Source organism: Cebus imitator, unplaced genomic scaffold (assembly GCF_001604975.1).
Source record: "Cebus imitator isolate Cc_AM_T3 unplaced genomic scaffold, Cebus_imitator-1.0 Scaffold79, whole genome shotgun sequence".
NCBI lineage: Eukaryota > Metazoa > Chordata > Mammalia > Primates > Cebidae > Cebus > Cebus imitator.
In genome coordinates, this window is record NW_016107394.1 from 7059573 (window position 1) to 7074611 (window position 15039).

At 39.3% G+C, this 15039-nt stretch overlaps 1 protein-coding gene across 7 annotated transcripts in view; it reads right to left on the reverse strand.

Annotated features, from left to right (window-relative positions):
* Positions 1 to 638: 638 nt before the first annotated feature.
* The window catches only part of PAK1 (p21 (RAC1) activated kinase 1), a 156851-nt gene continuing 142450 nt past the window's right edge, over positions 639 to 15039 (reverse strand). For all 7 annotated transcript variants that reach the window (XM_037740147.1, XM_037740148.1, XM_037740145.1 and 4 more), the window contains 5 exons: positions 12698 to 12810; positions 8988 to 9105; positions 5642 to 5741; positions 4392 to 4588; positions 639 to 887 (listed from right to left, as the gene is read on the reverse strand). In XM_037740147.1, coding sequence (XP_037596075.1) covers positions 654 to 887; positions 4392 to 4588; positions 5642 to 5741; positions 8988 to 9105; positions 12698 to 12810 — 762 coding nt within the window. In that variant the 3' untranslated portion in view covers positions 639 to 653. The remainder of the gene's footprint in view (positions 888 to 4391; positions 4589 to 5641; positions 5742 to 8987; positions 9106 to 12697; positions 12811 to 15039) is intronic.

The following is a 15039-nucleotide window of genomic DNA, read 5'->3' on the forward strand; positions in this document are numbered from 1 at the left end:
TAATTCAAACAGAACACAGGAAGTGCTAATGAAAAATACAAACAGGCTGGGCATAGTGGCTCATGCTTGTAGTTCCAGCACTTAGTAAAGCCAAGGTGGGCCGGTCGTTTGAACCCAGGAATTTGTGACCAGCCTGCCCAACATAGAAAACCCTGCCTCTACAAAGAAGTTTTTTTAAAAAAATTAGCCAGGCATGGTGGTGAGTACCTATAGTCCCAGCTACTTGGGAGGCTGAGGTGGGAAGATCACTTAAGTGAGCCCAGGAGAGGAAGACTGCAGTGAGCCAAGATCACGTCATTGCATACTCCAGCCTGGGTGAGAGAGTTAAGACCCTATGGAGAAATAAAAAAAAAGGAAAACAAAGGGAGGAGAGGGAGAGGGAGAGGGAGAGGAGAAAAGGAATAAAAGAAAAGAAAGGAGAAAGGGAAGAAAAGGAAAGAGAAAGAAAAGAAAGGAAAGGAAGGAAGAAAGGAAGCAAGTAAGAAAGCTATATGGAAAGCTCAATAGGTGCTCAGAAAGTAGATCGTAAACTGAGCCTAGGAGAACGTGTACAGGAAGAGGCTAAGAAAATAGTATAAGCAAAGGCCCAGGGATAAAAGTTAGGGCAGTAGGAACAGAGTGAGTGTGGGAAGTGGTAGAAGAGAAGCCTCATTCTATAATATCCAGTACCTTACAGACAAATATGAAGTAAAAAAGGCTTGGTTTAGTGATTCCTTAAATTTGGTGCTTCCCTGCGTAGGGACAGTTACCTGCAGCAGCTCTTTAGCTGAACCTCTCTTCTCCACATCCATCTCAAGACAGCGGTTCAGAAAGTCCCGGAAGATAGCTGACAGCTTCTCTGGATTCTGAAGTTCGGGGGTCCCATTGGTGGCAATGAGGTACAAGGCCTGGCAATAAAGATGGTAAATCACTTTGAGCTCCAACTGAGGTTCTCTCTTGTTCCCCGTATACACATTCTAGAAATAGAGTCAGCTGCTTTATGCTCTAGGATGCAAAGCAGCAGCTGTGCATGCATACTTGAAAGAGTATGACCTAAGGATCAGTTTTAACATTTGGAGGCCATGAGACTATGTGCAAGCCACTGAACTTCCAACCTTCCTGTCTGTAAAGTAGGGATGATGATAATGCCCATCTCATGTCTGTAAAAATAGGATAGTGTACTTAAAAGTACCTTGTAAACTTATGAAATGTTACAGACCTAAGGGTTTATTATTATACTTTTTTTTTTTGAGACCAGAGTCTTACCCCATCGCCCAGGCTGGAGTGCAGTGGCACAATCTTGGCTCACTGCAATCTCCGCCTCCTGGGTTCAAGCAATTCTCCCTGCCTCAGCCTCCCAAGTAGCTGGGATTATAGGTGGCTGTTGCCATGCCCAGCTAACTTCTGTATTTTTTAGTAGAGATGGGGTTTCACCATGTTGGCCAGGCTGGTCTCGAACTTCTGGACTCAAGTGATCCACCCGCCTCAACCTCCCAAAGTTGCTAGGATTACAGGCGTGAGCCACTGTGTTCGGCCTTGTTATTATTCTTGCTTACACATTTGAAGGGTTTATTATCCATTTAGCCTGTTGAGTTAAATATCTGCCCAGCTGCTGGCAGAAATTATTCCTGGTGCATTCATCTCAGTCATCCAAGAACTGATCTCTTCTAGCAGGAGAGGAATATTAAATGTAAGTAAAAACTGTTACTACCCTGGTCCCTTAATATGAAGCATCTCCTGGGAAAGGTAAAGAAAAACGTAGTAAGACTAAATCTTTACAAGCACTCAGCACTTAATTCACAAAGTACTGATATAAGCACTGTCTACTTTAATGGCTACAATTAACTCTGAGTAATAGGGCAAGAATTATCATCCTTACTTCATAGATAAGGTTCAGAAACATAAAAAGATATGTCTAGGGCCAGGCATGGTGGCTCACACCTGTAATCCCAGCACTTTGAGGCCAAGGTGGGTGGATCACCTGAGGTCAGGAGTTTGAGACCATCAAGACGAGCCTGACCAATGTGGCGAAACCCCATCTCTACCAAAACTACGAAAATTAGCCAGGCATGGTGGCACACGCCTGTAATCCCAGCTACTTAGGAGGCTGAGGCAGGAGAACTGCTTGAACCCAGGAGACGGAGGTTGCAGTGAGCTGAGATCATGCCACGGCAGTCCAGCATGGACAACAGAGTGAGACTCTGTCTCAAAAAAAAAAAAAGTGTCTAAGATCACTCTGTCTTATTTCTAACATACCTCAGCAATCATCATCTTCAAATCTCTCCAAGGCCATTCTAAGGCAGAGAAGAATATGTTGTATGTGGAGTCAGAGAGAAAGCTGGGACCAAAGGGTAGAAACTACAGAATGTAGGTTCAGTTTTGTGCACTGAGGCAATTTCCAATAATCAGAGGTATCCAAGGATGACATGAGCATGTAGATGACCACCTACCAGCAACAGTGCATAGGGAATTCCTGCACTGGATGGGAGGTGGGAATAAATGAGAAAATAAAAGCAATCAGAATAAATTTCACATCTGCCTACACCAAGACTACCAACCTATTTACATCTGTGTTGATATGCTCTGTTACAATGGATAAATTGTCCATGCTCATCTAATGTCCTCTACTTCAGTACTTGATCAAACCCCTCTCTCTGACTTAAGGACACCGCTTCTATACTTGTCACTTCCTTCTTGTACACGACCATTTTCCTCCTCTTCACCAAATCATTCCCATTAGAACACAGACATCATCTTTTAGAAAACCCTCCCTTGACTCCATTTTAAGACAGTGCCCCATTTTTGTTACCCTTCCCAGCAAAATTCCTTTAAAAGAAAAGACGCCTGTTTATACATGCCTTCTCAATGTCCTCTTCTTTCACTTTCATTAATTTAATTAGACTTTCATCCCCAGTATTCTACTGATAACTGATTGTCAAGGTCATTAAGAACCTCTACATTGGCAAAACAATGTTCATTTCTCTGTCTCATCTTATTCAACCTATCAATCACACTTGACACATAATCTACCCTCCTCCTTCTTTGGGAAGCACTGTTCTTTTCATCTCCAGGACATTTCACCTCCAGGACACTTCTCTGTTCTCTTACACTAGAAAGGCCACTCCTTGGTCTACCTTCCTATTCCCTCTAACCTGCAAAGAGTAGAGTAACCTAGAGCTCAGTACTCAAATCTCTTTAACTGTACTCACTCTCTAGGTGAGTAATCTCATCTACCTCAGATTTTAAATGCCAACTATATATTATCTACTCATAAATTTATGTTTACAGTCCTGACCCCTCACCTTTGAACTCCAGACTCATAAGCCAAACTCTACTCCCAGCTCCACTTAAATGTCTAATTAACATTTCAAATCAACACATTCAAAACCAACTCTTTATTACCCCACTTAAGTATGCTCTTCACCATTTCAACAGATGGCAACTGAATTTCTTCAGCAGTTCAGACAAAAAACCTTGCAGTTGTTGCTGATTCCTCTTTCCCTAATATTCAGTTCATCTTGTCAGCTACTCCTTGAAGACATTTCCTGAGTCTGACCACTTCTCACTTCCACTCCTACCAGTACAGTCCAAGACACCACCACTCTTATCTGAACTATTACAATAGTCTCTTGCAGTCTATTTTCCATAAAAGCAGCCAAAATGATCTGTTTAAAACATAAATCAGATCATATTACTCCTCAGCTCAAAACCTTCGAATGACTTCCCAACTCTGCAAAATAAAATAACTTATGAGAGAAAACTTCCCTCTCTACTCTAAAATAGCACACCTCTTCCTCCATTACTCTCTTAACTCCCTTACTTTGCTTTTTCTCACAGCACTTACCATCTGTTACTACATATTAATTTATTATAATTAGAATAGTTTCTTACACTTGATAGGGACTCAAATAATTGTTGAATAAATGAATGAGTAACTTCTAATATTCCTTTTCTTTGAACACTTACACTTTTTTTTGAGACGAAGTCTCGCACTGTCACCCAGGCTGGAGTGCGGTAGTGCAATCTCGGCTCACTGCATGCAACCTCCACCTCCTGGGTTCAAGCAATTCTCCTGCCTCACCCTCCCAAACAGCTGAGATTACAGGCACCCACCATCATGCCCAGCTAATTTTTTTGTCTTTTTAGTAGAGATGGAGTTTCAATATATTGGCCAGGCTGGTCTCAAACTCCTGACTTTGTGATCCACCCACCTCGGCCTCCCAAAGTGCTGGCATTGCAGGCATAAGCCACCATGCCTGGCCTGAGCATTTATACTTTAAGCTTAACCGTGACTAGTTGTATCCAGAAAAGGGATCTCCAGGTTGAAAGCCACAGAGAACAGCCTGGATTCCTATTTCCTCGGACTAGAGACAATAGCCCAAATAACTTGAAATAGGACTGGTAATACTCACTCTCAGAGGGTTTTCATTGAGGTATGGAGGCTCCCCTTCAATCATTTCAATGGCCATGATGCCCAGGGACCAGATGTCAACCTTGGGCCCATAGGCCTTTCGTGTCACAACCTCTGGTGCCATCCAGTATGGGGTTCCTACCATGGTGCTCCGTTTGCTCTGCTCTGGGGTTATCTGTGCACAGAATCCAAAATCAGCTAGAAAAGAAAAATAAGAGAAATAATATACAGTTAGGATATACACTCACTTCAGTAAGTGTTGACTGTGTGTGTATAGACTTAGGTGACAAGCTGTGCCTGGCTCCCAGCTCTCCTATCTTTTGTCCAAAAGTCTCCAAAGTCACTTGACTGCTACCTTCAAGTCTAGCTCCTAGCCTATTTCCTATTGAATCCTGAAGAGAAATAGGAGGAATATAAGAAACCCCATCTCTGGCCTCCTACCCCTCCTCAAACCAAAGGACTTAAAGTCCAAGCTGCCTATTTTGGTCTTGGATTGCTTGTCCGAATTCTGCTTTGTTCTTGAAAACCATTCTCATATTCCCAAATCTGGCAACTAGGTCCTTGCCTTATTCTTTGGGCATGAGTCCTTGATTTAAACCCCAATCACCTATGACTAGGCATGGCCCTGCTTTTATGCCCCAGACCCAGGCAGGGCTGCTAGTTGTCCTTCCATAAACTGCCCAACCACCCATGACACAGCCTGTTTGTCTGAACTAATGGTCTGTACACCTTTGAACAAAATGTTCTACTTGCAGTGGTTTTTATATTATATTGCAATTATAAATTTATTTAAATTAGGAAGATTTTGATAGTACAGATTATGTCTTCTTACTTGTCCTCATATCCCTAGAAGGGCCAGCATGTACTAGACATTCAATGAAAGTTTGCTGAATAATTGAATGAAAGAAATTACACAAAACTCTTTTTTCTAATTATCTATTACCTGTTTTCCACACTAGATTGAGAACTTAAAGGTAGGGAAAATGTACCCTCAGTGCCCATCATAGGACCTAGCACAGAGTAAGCATTTAGCAAAGTTTTTTGTGGTTTTGTTTAATGTATAAATGAACAAAAAAATAATGAAGTGATATCCTATGATTTATACAGAAGAATATAAAACAGCCCTCATATCCCATGAAATAATAAAGACCCTTTGGTGACTGTTGTAGTTACTATTATATGATTACCATTTCACATGAGACAGGGCCCCACAGGGAGAGAAGCATTATCATTCCTAAGGCTCCTACTTACTTAGCTTGACAGAGCCATCCATTCCCAACAGAATATTGTCGCTCTTGATGTCTCTGTGAATGACCTGGTTTGAATGCAAAAACTCCAGAGCCTGCAGACACTATTGAAGTGGTGTGGGGAGGGGGAGAAAGAAAGGACATACATATAATACAGAAAACTTAATAGAAAATGAACTAATTCAACCTCTTCACTTTAAAATAAAGGAAGTAAGGCCCCAATGAGTAAAAGGACTTGCCCCAAATCAGTCACAGAGCCAGACCTAGAACCAAGTCTTCCATCTCCTAGCTAAACATTCTTTTAACACTTCATGCTGCCTTTCACCTTAAAATAGTTTTCTTAAATAAAAGAGTTCCTCCAATGTATTTTGTTTTTGTTTTCGTTTTTTTAAATTAAATCCTTGATAAAGAACCTAAGGCCCAAGAGAAATTACTGAAAAAAATGGAAAGGATCTGATAATGACTGACTGGAGAAAAACAACAAATAAGGGTCATATTTGAGGAAGCAGACATATGGAAGTGATACTAGAAGCAGTAAGTTTGCAGCATAATCTTATTTTGGTGAGGAGATATGTTGTACTATTTTGGATATGCTGAATTTGACATCTGAAGACAAAGTAGGCAACTGAATTTATGAATCTTAGGTTCCATGCAGAGGTAAATATTTACAAGTCATTTGGGAAGAGGTGATTTTTATATAAGTTATAGGAATGGTTGAATCTGGCAAAGGGTATAGGAGAAAGAGAAGAACCTTGGAAAACATCTACACTTAGCAGGCAGAATGAGTAACAAAGAGACACAATGGTACAATTAAAATGCCTGGTTCTGCTACCACCTCACTGGCTATATAATTCTGGACAACTCACTCTTCTGTTCTCCCATCTATAAAATGTGGGAATCAGATGAGATCATCATGGCTTTTCTACTAAATCAATAATTTGAGTTCACTGACCCAAAGCTAATTTTTAAGAAACTGCTACCAATTAAAAATCACTAAAGATATAAGCGAACAGGAAAATACTATTTAAATGGTCCTAACCTAATACTTTACTTTCTAAGAATATACCAATAGCTAAATTAAGAATAAACCAATATCCAGAATTGAGTTTTCCCTAAAAATGTAAGAGGTGCTCTTCCTAGAAGGTTGGAGACCCAGGTTTCAGGATATCAGAAATTATGACCAAAAAGGATAATCTTGAGAAATTGGAACTCTCATACATTGCTGGCAGGAATGTAAAACAGCTACTACAGAAACAGTTTGGCAGTTCCTCAATAGTTGAGTATGGAGTTGCCATATCACCAGCAATCCACCTGTAAGAATATACCCAAAAGAATGAGAACGTGCCTCCAGACAAAAACTGGTATGTGAGTGTTCACAGCATAATTTTTTATAACAGCTGAAAATGGAAACAACCCAAATGTCCATTCTATTACTTGGCAATAAAAAGGAATGAGGTACTGATACATGCTACAAAACAGATGAACCGTTGAAACATAACCCTAGCTAAGTCAAAGAAGACAATTACAAAAGAGCAAATATTACATGATTCCATTTATATAAAATGTCCAGTACAGGGAAACTACAGAGATAGAAAATAGATTAGTGGTTGCATAGAGCTGGGAGAGTCAGGGCAGGGGACAGGGAGAGTTGCTGTTAACAGATATTAATTTCCTCTTTGGGGTGATAAAAAGGATCTAAAATTCATTATGATGGTGGTTGTAGAACTCTATGAATATACTAAAAACCATTTAAATGGGTGAATTATATCTCAATAAAGACGTTTTAAAAAGGAGGAGATAATCTCTATTAGAACTGAAGAATAGCAATACCATATATTATACAATATTAAAATTTTTTTCCAAGTGCTTTTTGATCCATATAGCACCCTAAGGTTTATACAGTGTGAATGCTGCAATTTCCATTTAACAGATTAATAATTTGAGGCAAAATGATGTCCCAAAGTATACATATACATGTATTTTCCACCAGCGAAACTTGGTTCCTGAGGGTGAGGGGGTGGGGTGAAAAAAATCTTAGGTATTACAATGGCCTGTGACCCTCCAAAGGGCCATAGTATATACAGCTGAGCTATGTATCTGTGATATTAAAATTTAATGGCAGGGAGCATGATTAGGAAAAAGGCTCCTTAAGAAGGAGATAATGAAAAGAAGGTTAAGAAATACTGCATTAGTAGTGGAACAAAGGAAAAAAAGTCAGAACCCCTAAGAATCTCAGCCTGGTATTAATTCCATTAATTAATTCCAATTACTTGTGAACATTCTAGATCCTAAAGTTGTGTGCAAAAGTGACCATATTTTCTAGGGTAGTATTGGTTTCACATTTTATTCTTCTTAACACTGATTAAATATACAACTACATAATTTCAGCAGTATGCCTTCAGACCTTATGCCATCAAACCCCAATCACACTATTATACTCATCCCCACAAAATTCTGAGCCTCATCTCATCTTCTATGCTTTCCCCAATTTCCTAACTTTTCTATTAGGTTGGGGCAAAAGCAATTGTGGTTTTTGGCTTTTTTGTTTCTTTAAGTAATCGCAAAAACTACAATTACTTTTGCATTATTGGGCCAGCAGAATGTTCTAGTCTGTCATCAGCAAAACACCCAATATCCTCAATGTGTCTGAATATTCCCTTCATCTTTTTGCTCTAATGGAAATGAAATGTCATTATTCCCTTAGGATACTGCTTCTCATGAAGGCCTTCTGGAAGCCTTTTTTGTCCGCTTACATGTGTATTATTGATTCTAGACATTTAATAGCAATGAGGAGAAAGGGGAGTATCTATTTGAGCTTTGTTTTCTTTTTTTATTTTCCTGCAAGTATTTTACCCTAGATTTTTGCTGCCTTGCTTTTTATATATCATTCAGATGTTTACTCAGGTCTATAGAAAACCTTCCCTGACAATCCTGTCTAAAATAGTACTTCCTCCATCACTACCTTCTTACTCTGCTTTATTTTCTTCATAGCACATAAATAAAGCAAGAAAGCAGAATAAAAATGATTACAATATATGCCCATATAATAGAGATAAAGGAATATATTATAATGTGCTTAGAGTGGTTATCTTTAAGATTGGAATTACGAGTAACATTTAAAAATATACACTTTCTTTTTTCTATAATGGGTAGAATAAAGTTAACTTAAAGGAAAAAACTATGGTTATAGAAATGATAAAACACAGGTACAATACAGGAATGATAGGCTTGTCAGCACTAATTTCTACCACTTCCACAGAGCCCAGTGAGATCTCACTGGATAGGGAACTTCAGGAGACAGGAATACGGAGGCAGCTTTCTACCCAAGACAGCTTGGCCCTTGGCCTTACCTCACGGCACACAGCTGCAATCTGGCCTTCATCCATGCAGGTTTCTGTCACCACGTCTGTCAAGGAACCTCCAGCCAAGTATTCCATAACAACCCACAGCTCATCTCCCACAAGGTAACTGCAGGAATACAGATAAAGGGTGAGAAGGAAAAATCAGAGCACACTGAGCCACAGCACTGCATTTCAAAGGCTAAGTATATATACAGAGTAAAATTACATCCTAGCACAAAGTAAAGTAAAAGGTTCTTTACTTCAGGGAAAAGCAGAATCTAGGGGACAAAATCACTAACTTCGAATCTCTCAAGGATGCTCCTGGAGAAAACCAAGCATACATGTTCTGTGAAGCCCCAAAGGGCAGAACGAAGATCACTAACTTAAAATGATATAATAAAATTATATTTCATCATAACACAAAGGAAGACATCCTAAAATTAGAAAGACTGACATGATTCCCATACCTCTAGAAGCATCGAGACATTGGACAAAGATGGGATTTAGAGTCCATGTTACCCAAAGAAGAGAGAGCTACTAAACCTCCCAGAGAGTCCTACCAGATCTGAGATCTATGAGGCCAAATATTGAATCTTGTTCAAAACTCTATTCCCAGAGTCCAGCCCAGCAGATGCCAATATTTACTAAATAAATCAATGAATAAAAGGTAACTGTAAATATTAAATGAAATAATGTTTATAAGTGTCCCTTAAAAGCTGCAAAGTGTTGTATAGATAGTCATTACGCTGATAATTGACCTCTATTTTGAATGTCTGTGATTCAGGAATGGAATGAATTTAGCAAGGTCTTACAGAGCCAAAGCCTTCTGATAAGCCAAGACTACCATTTAGTAAAGTATCCCTGGAGAGATTATGGACTGACATGGGTTAGAACTGATAGTTTCGCTTAGGAGTTGGATCACTCAGCCCTATTACATGATGAATAAAAAGGTCACTTAGCCTATCTGGTCAATGTTTCCTTACTATAGAATCGGACGAATAAAAACAAGGCAAATCTAGAACCTTAAAGTCTTCTGCCAGTCTTGGACATAGAAGCTGGACATTTCTTGCATTGGCTTGAACTGTGTGGTATCATCTTATCTTCATCCTGATATTGGGAATACTGCTGGACAGATGTGGAGACTGTAGGAAGGTTTTAACAAATGCATTCAAGCAAAGGGTAAGATTTGAATCCTATTTTTTTTTTTTTTTACTACTAATCAGGTGCTTGTTCCATAAAACTGTTCTGATTTATAATTTTTTAATGTCCATGACAAATAAACATGACAGACTAAGTCTTTCTTCAACAATCTCTTTTGAGAGAGAAGACTATGTGGACTTGAACTCTATGGTTTGAATGTTTGTGTCCCTCAAAATTTATATGTTGAAAATCTAATCATTAATGTTATTAGGAGGTGGGACCTTTGGAAGGTGATTACAACATGAGGGTTCTGCCCTCATAAATAGAATTACTGCCATTATAAAAGGGACCACAGAAAACTGTCTTGACCTGTCTACCATGTAGGGGACACAGGAGGACAAAATCTAGGAACCGGAAAACAGGCCCTCACCAGACCCTGAATCTTCTGGCATCTTGATCTTAGATTTCCCAACTTCCAGAACTGTGAGAAATAACTTTGTGTGATTTTTAAGCTACCCAGCCTCTGAAATTTTAGCACCCTGGGACTAAGACATGAACCAAAAGACAATGCAGGATTGGATAAAAAGTCCTCCACAGGCATGAGCCTATTTCCTCCCTGACAAAGAATGCACATTTACAGCTTCTTACCCACACACAGAAGAAACAACTATCAACCTGAACTGAGTGGGGGAAGAAATATGAGGGTCTAAGTGACTATCTCTAGCTACTGATAAAGCAGATCCCCTTTTCCTGGGCCCGATATGTCATTGTCAAAGCTAAGACAATACAGACCAGATTCAGTTTGTCCCAAACACTTCATGGCTGCGCACTGTGTCAGCATATTTTCAAAAATTCCATCTCAAAGCTAAAGCCCCTGAGCATCACATATGGATGGAGTTCATCCATATACGATGAAGTTCCCCTCTGGGACATCTAACAAAAACCACAGACCCTCATTTGCAACACCTTCACTGAATGCTCAGGTGAAGGGCAACTTCTTCTATGATCTTACAGAGGTGTATTTTTTTCTATACCAGACCAGGAGCTATTTGAGGGCAAAGACAGCATTATTTACTTCTGATTTCCAGAGTAAAAGCCTCTGGGAATACCAGTAAAGGTATGATTAATAAACAAATCTGTTTAAGTCTTTTAATCCTACTCCCAGAATACGAATTCCTTCAATAACATGGTCTTCTCATGTAGATGCCTCCACTGACAGAGAACTCACCATTATGTGAGTCAGGCCATACTCTTACTGACGGCTTTCATTTTTCCATATCCTGAGCCAAAACCTAATTCCCCTGTCACCTTCAGTAGTTTCCAAGAGCTATATCTCTGTCTAATAAGTTCTGAAAGAGAGGATAAGGTCCTAACTTTCAGAGGATTGTTCAGACCCAGTCAGGACCCACGTTAAGGAGACAGAACATCTCAAAGAAGGTTTTATTCTTTCCATTATTGGGAATATCAAAGTTCAACTCCTTTCTTCTTTAAGGAAACTGAAGCTTACCAGTGTTTTAGATGCAGAACAAGAAGGCACCCTTATGAAATCTACCAGTAACAGGAAAAGGTAGCTGGTCATGCAGTGTAAGAGGTAAAGAAATCAGAGTCCGAGATTTAGTACAATTTTACCTCCACCTATGATGTCTCTGAACCCTGGGCAAGAAGCTTAACTTTTTTTTTTTTTCAGGTATTGGAGAAAACAACACATATAATAGAAAGGGCATTAATAGTGGTGCTAGGAATATCCAAATTCAAAACCCTGCTTTGCTGTTTTCTGGCTTACTACTCTTGGACAAGTTATTAACATCTATAAACCTCAGTTTCCTCGTCTGTAAAATATGGATAAAAATCCCTACAACTCACAATGAGATTTCATGAAAGTGGTTGGTACAAACTAAAGCCCAATACAAATATTATCTACAACCACTTTTACTATTTTGAAAAACACAATTTTGATGAGCTGGAATCATGGGCTTAAATAATAAAAATGGGACTTATTGAAGATAGTGGAAGAGTTCTACATTTCCAGTTTAATGCAAGTTTATGTAAAAAAAAAAATCAGAAACGTTAGTTGACTATAAGCAGACATCCTAAAAGATCAAACAAGAACGAAATCATTAAGCTATGCTGAGTTTAGAAAGAGTTCTACTCTCCCCATAGTGGTCAGATCTCAAATAAAACATCTAGTTTTGAGCATAGCATTTTAAGAAAATACAAACAAACTAGGAGTTATTCAGAAGGATGAGCAGAATAAGGAATGATTTGGGATGTAAAATAAGTTAAGGACCTAGATGTTTGACTCAGGCAGATGGGCTGGTAGGTTTCCCTTAGGCAAAACAAACAGTACTAGGATCAACTGTTAGAAGCTTTATAATGGTAGAGTTCAGCCTAACACAGAAGGATTTTCTAGCAATAAAGGTGTCCAGCATTACACAGGGACAAATTCAGAGAGCTCAGCATCACAGAAGACTCTTAAATGGAGGCAGTTCTGAGTGCTGACACTGGCCTCTTCTCTAGCAGCTTCACTACCAATCAGTCCCAAAGGCCCTATCCCTCTGATAAGACCCGCCACTACATACCTGTCCAAGTAATTCACAATGTTTGGGTTCTTGTTTTCCCTCATGACCAGGATCTCATTAATTATCAGCTCTTTCTTGGGCTGCTGCTGAAGATTCATCTGCTTAATGGCCACCTGAAATCAGAGTATATTCATTGTGCAACCAAAGTCATTCTCATTAACTGAGCACCTACTGAGTACCAGACCTTAAGTACTCAGGAAACAAAGATACAGTCTTAGATCTCAAGTAATTCACAATTTGTCTATGTAGACCAGTGGTCTTCAAAGTGAGGTCTCAAGCCAGCATCATCTTCATCTAGGAGCTTGTTGGAAATAAAAACCTCAGGTCCCACCCCAAACCTACTAAATCAGAAATTCTGTGATGTAGTAAGTCCTCCAGGTCACTGTGATATACATCAAAGTTTCAGAATCAAACTTTGGTGTAGAAAAATACTTTTAAAAATTCACAATAGAAAAGAGATGCTACAACAGAGGTTCATACAAACTGCTACCGAAACACAAAATACAGCAAAAGCCAAGAACTCTTTCAATCTGGCCATGTATAGAGGCTTCATAAAGGGGGAGGTGACTTTCCGAAGCTGAAGTAGAAAGATAAATCAGAGTTGACCAGGTTAAGAAAGAAGACAAAAAGAGAATGAGAGCTCTATCTACAGAAATAAAAACAAATTTCCATACAACATGAACGTAAGGTATACTTTAGTTGCTAAGGCACTTGGTATCCATTCCTTCTATGTGTCAGGTACTATTATAAGGTGTTCTCAAATTTGTTATTTCATTTAATATTCAAAGACACCTCGTGTGCTAAGTATTACTAATGTTTCAACAGATGAGGAAATTGTGTTTCAGAGAGGATGTGACTTACATACACAGCTATTCAATAGCAAAATCAGGATTAGAACCCTCAAAAGGGATGCCAAGTTATCCTGTACATGTAGCCAGATTAATTTTCCCCCCACAGTATACATACGATAACCTTGTTCAAAAACGTACATGGCTCCTGGTTGCCTAGAAATGTTTCTCAGTACAATATTCAAAGTTCACATCATCTGGCCCCTACCTTACTTCCAGCTCTATTCCTTCACAGAGTGTTCATGGAGAGCACTCCATGTTCTCCCTGGTATCTAGTCCCCTTTCCTTTGTTCAGAATCTTCTCTCCCTCTGGAATAGCCTGTATCATTTCCACAAAAGCTACTTATGCTTTGTATCAGGCCAAAGGAAACTTCATTCTCCAAACCCAATATGCCTTTTCCCTTCTTTAAAGTCCTATAAGATCATATTTATCCTTCTCTTATGGAACTTACAACTTGCTACCATGTATAATGACTAGTTAGGGGTGTGTAGTGATTGAAAGCCCAGAATCCCCAATGCCAAACACAGGGTTTTACACACATAGAGCTGGTGCTCAACAAATGTCTGCAGAAAGGAAGAGGGCAACAGAAAAGTCAGTAGATTGGTAAGTACTTTGTTTTTAAATAAAAACAACAAAAAACTAGCAATAGGCTCCTGTATCCCATAGGAGTGTACTTTAAATTATTTGCTAAGTGTTCATTTTCTAGAGCTATTTTTTCTTTTTCCTGCTTAGTAGACAAGAACATGAACATTTAATAGAACTAAGTTGTCTTTTCAGAAACAGCAAGAAGTATAAACAAGGAATGATTCAAACTTTTATGTGACAAATCCCTGACTCTATTATTTCTTCAAGTCAAGAATGGACAGTCTTCTGCAGAGACCAAGTTAATCATTAAGAATAGAAGTAATTCTGTTAAAAAATCTAATCACCTCCATTCCCTGCCTCAAGTAAGGAAAAATTGCTTTGGAGTGGGGTTTCCTGTTAGGTCAGGCTTCTGGTCTGGCTGTAGCTCTCTTATAACAGCTGAGCATTAGTTTTTCCCAGTGTTTGAAAAGCAACATGCTGATCTAAAGATATTAAGTATAGTTAGCCCTTAACACACACATTAAGGACAGGAGCCAGAAGAATGTCTTTGGAGTTACTCATGCCATCTTGGAGGATGGGACACTGCTTATGAACCTCACAGTGGTCACTGCTGGCAGCAGCAAGGAAGGAGAGGCAGGAAGAGACTACTAACATGGAGGCTCTCTTGTTTTTTTTAGAGATGGAGTCTTGCTCTGTTGCCCAGGCTGGAGTGCAAAGGTGCGATCTTGGTTTACTGCAACCTCTGCCTCCCACGTTCAAGTGATTCTTCTGCCTCAGCCTCCCGAGTAGCTGGGATTACAGGCATCCACCACTATGCCTGGCTAATTTTCGTATTTTTAGTAGAAACAGGGTTCCACCATGTTGGTCACACTGTTCTCAAACTCCTGACCTGGTGATCCGCCTGCCTT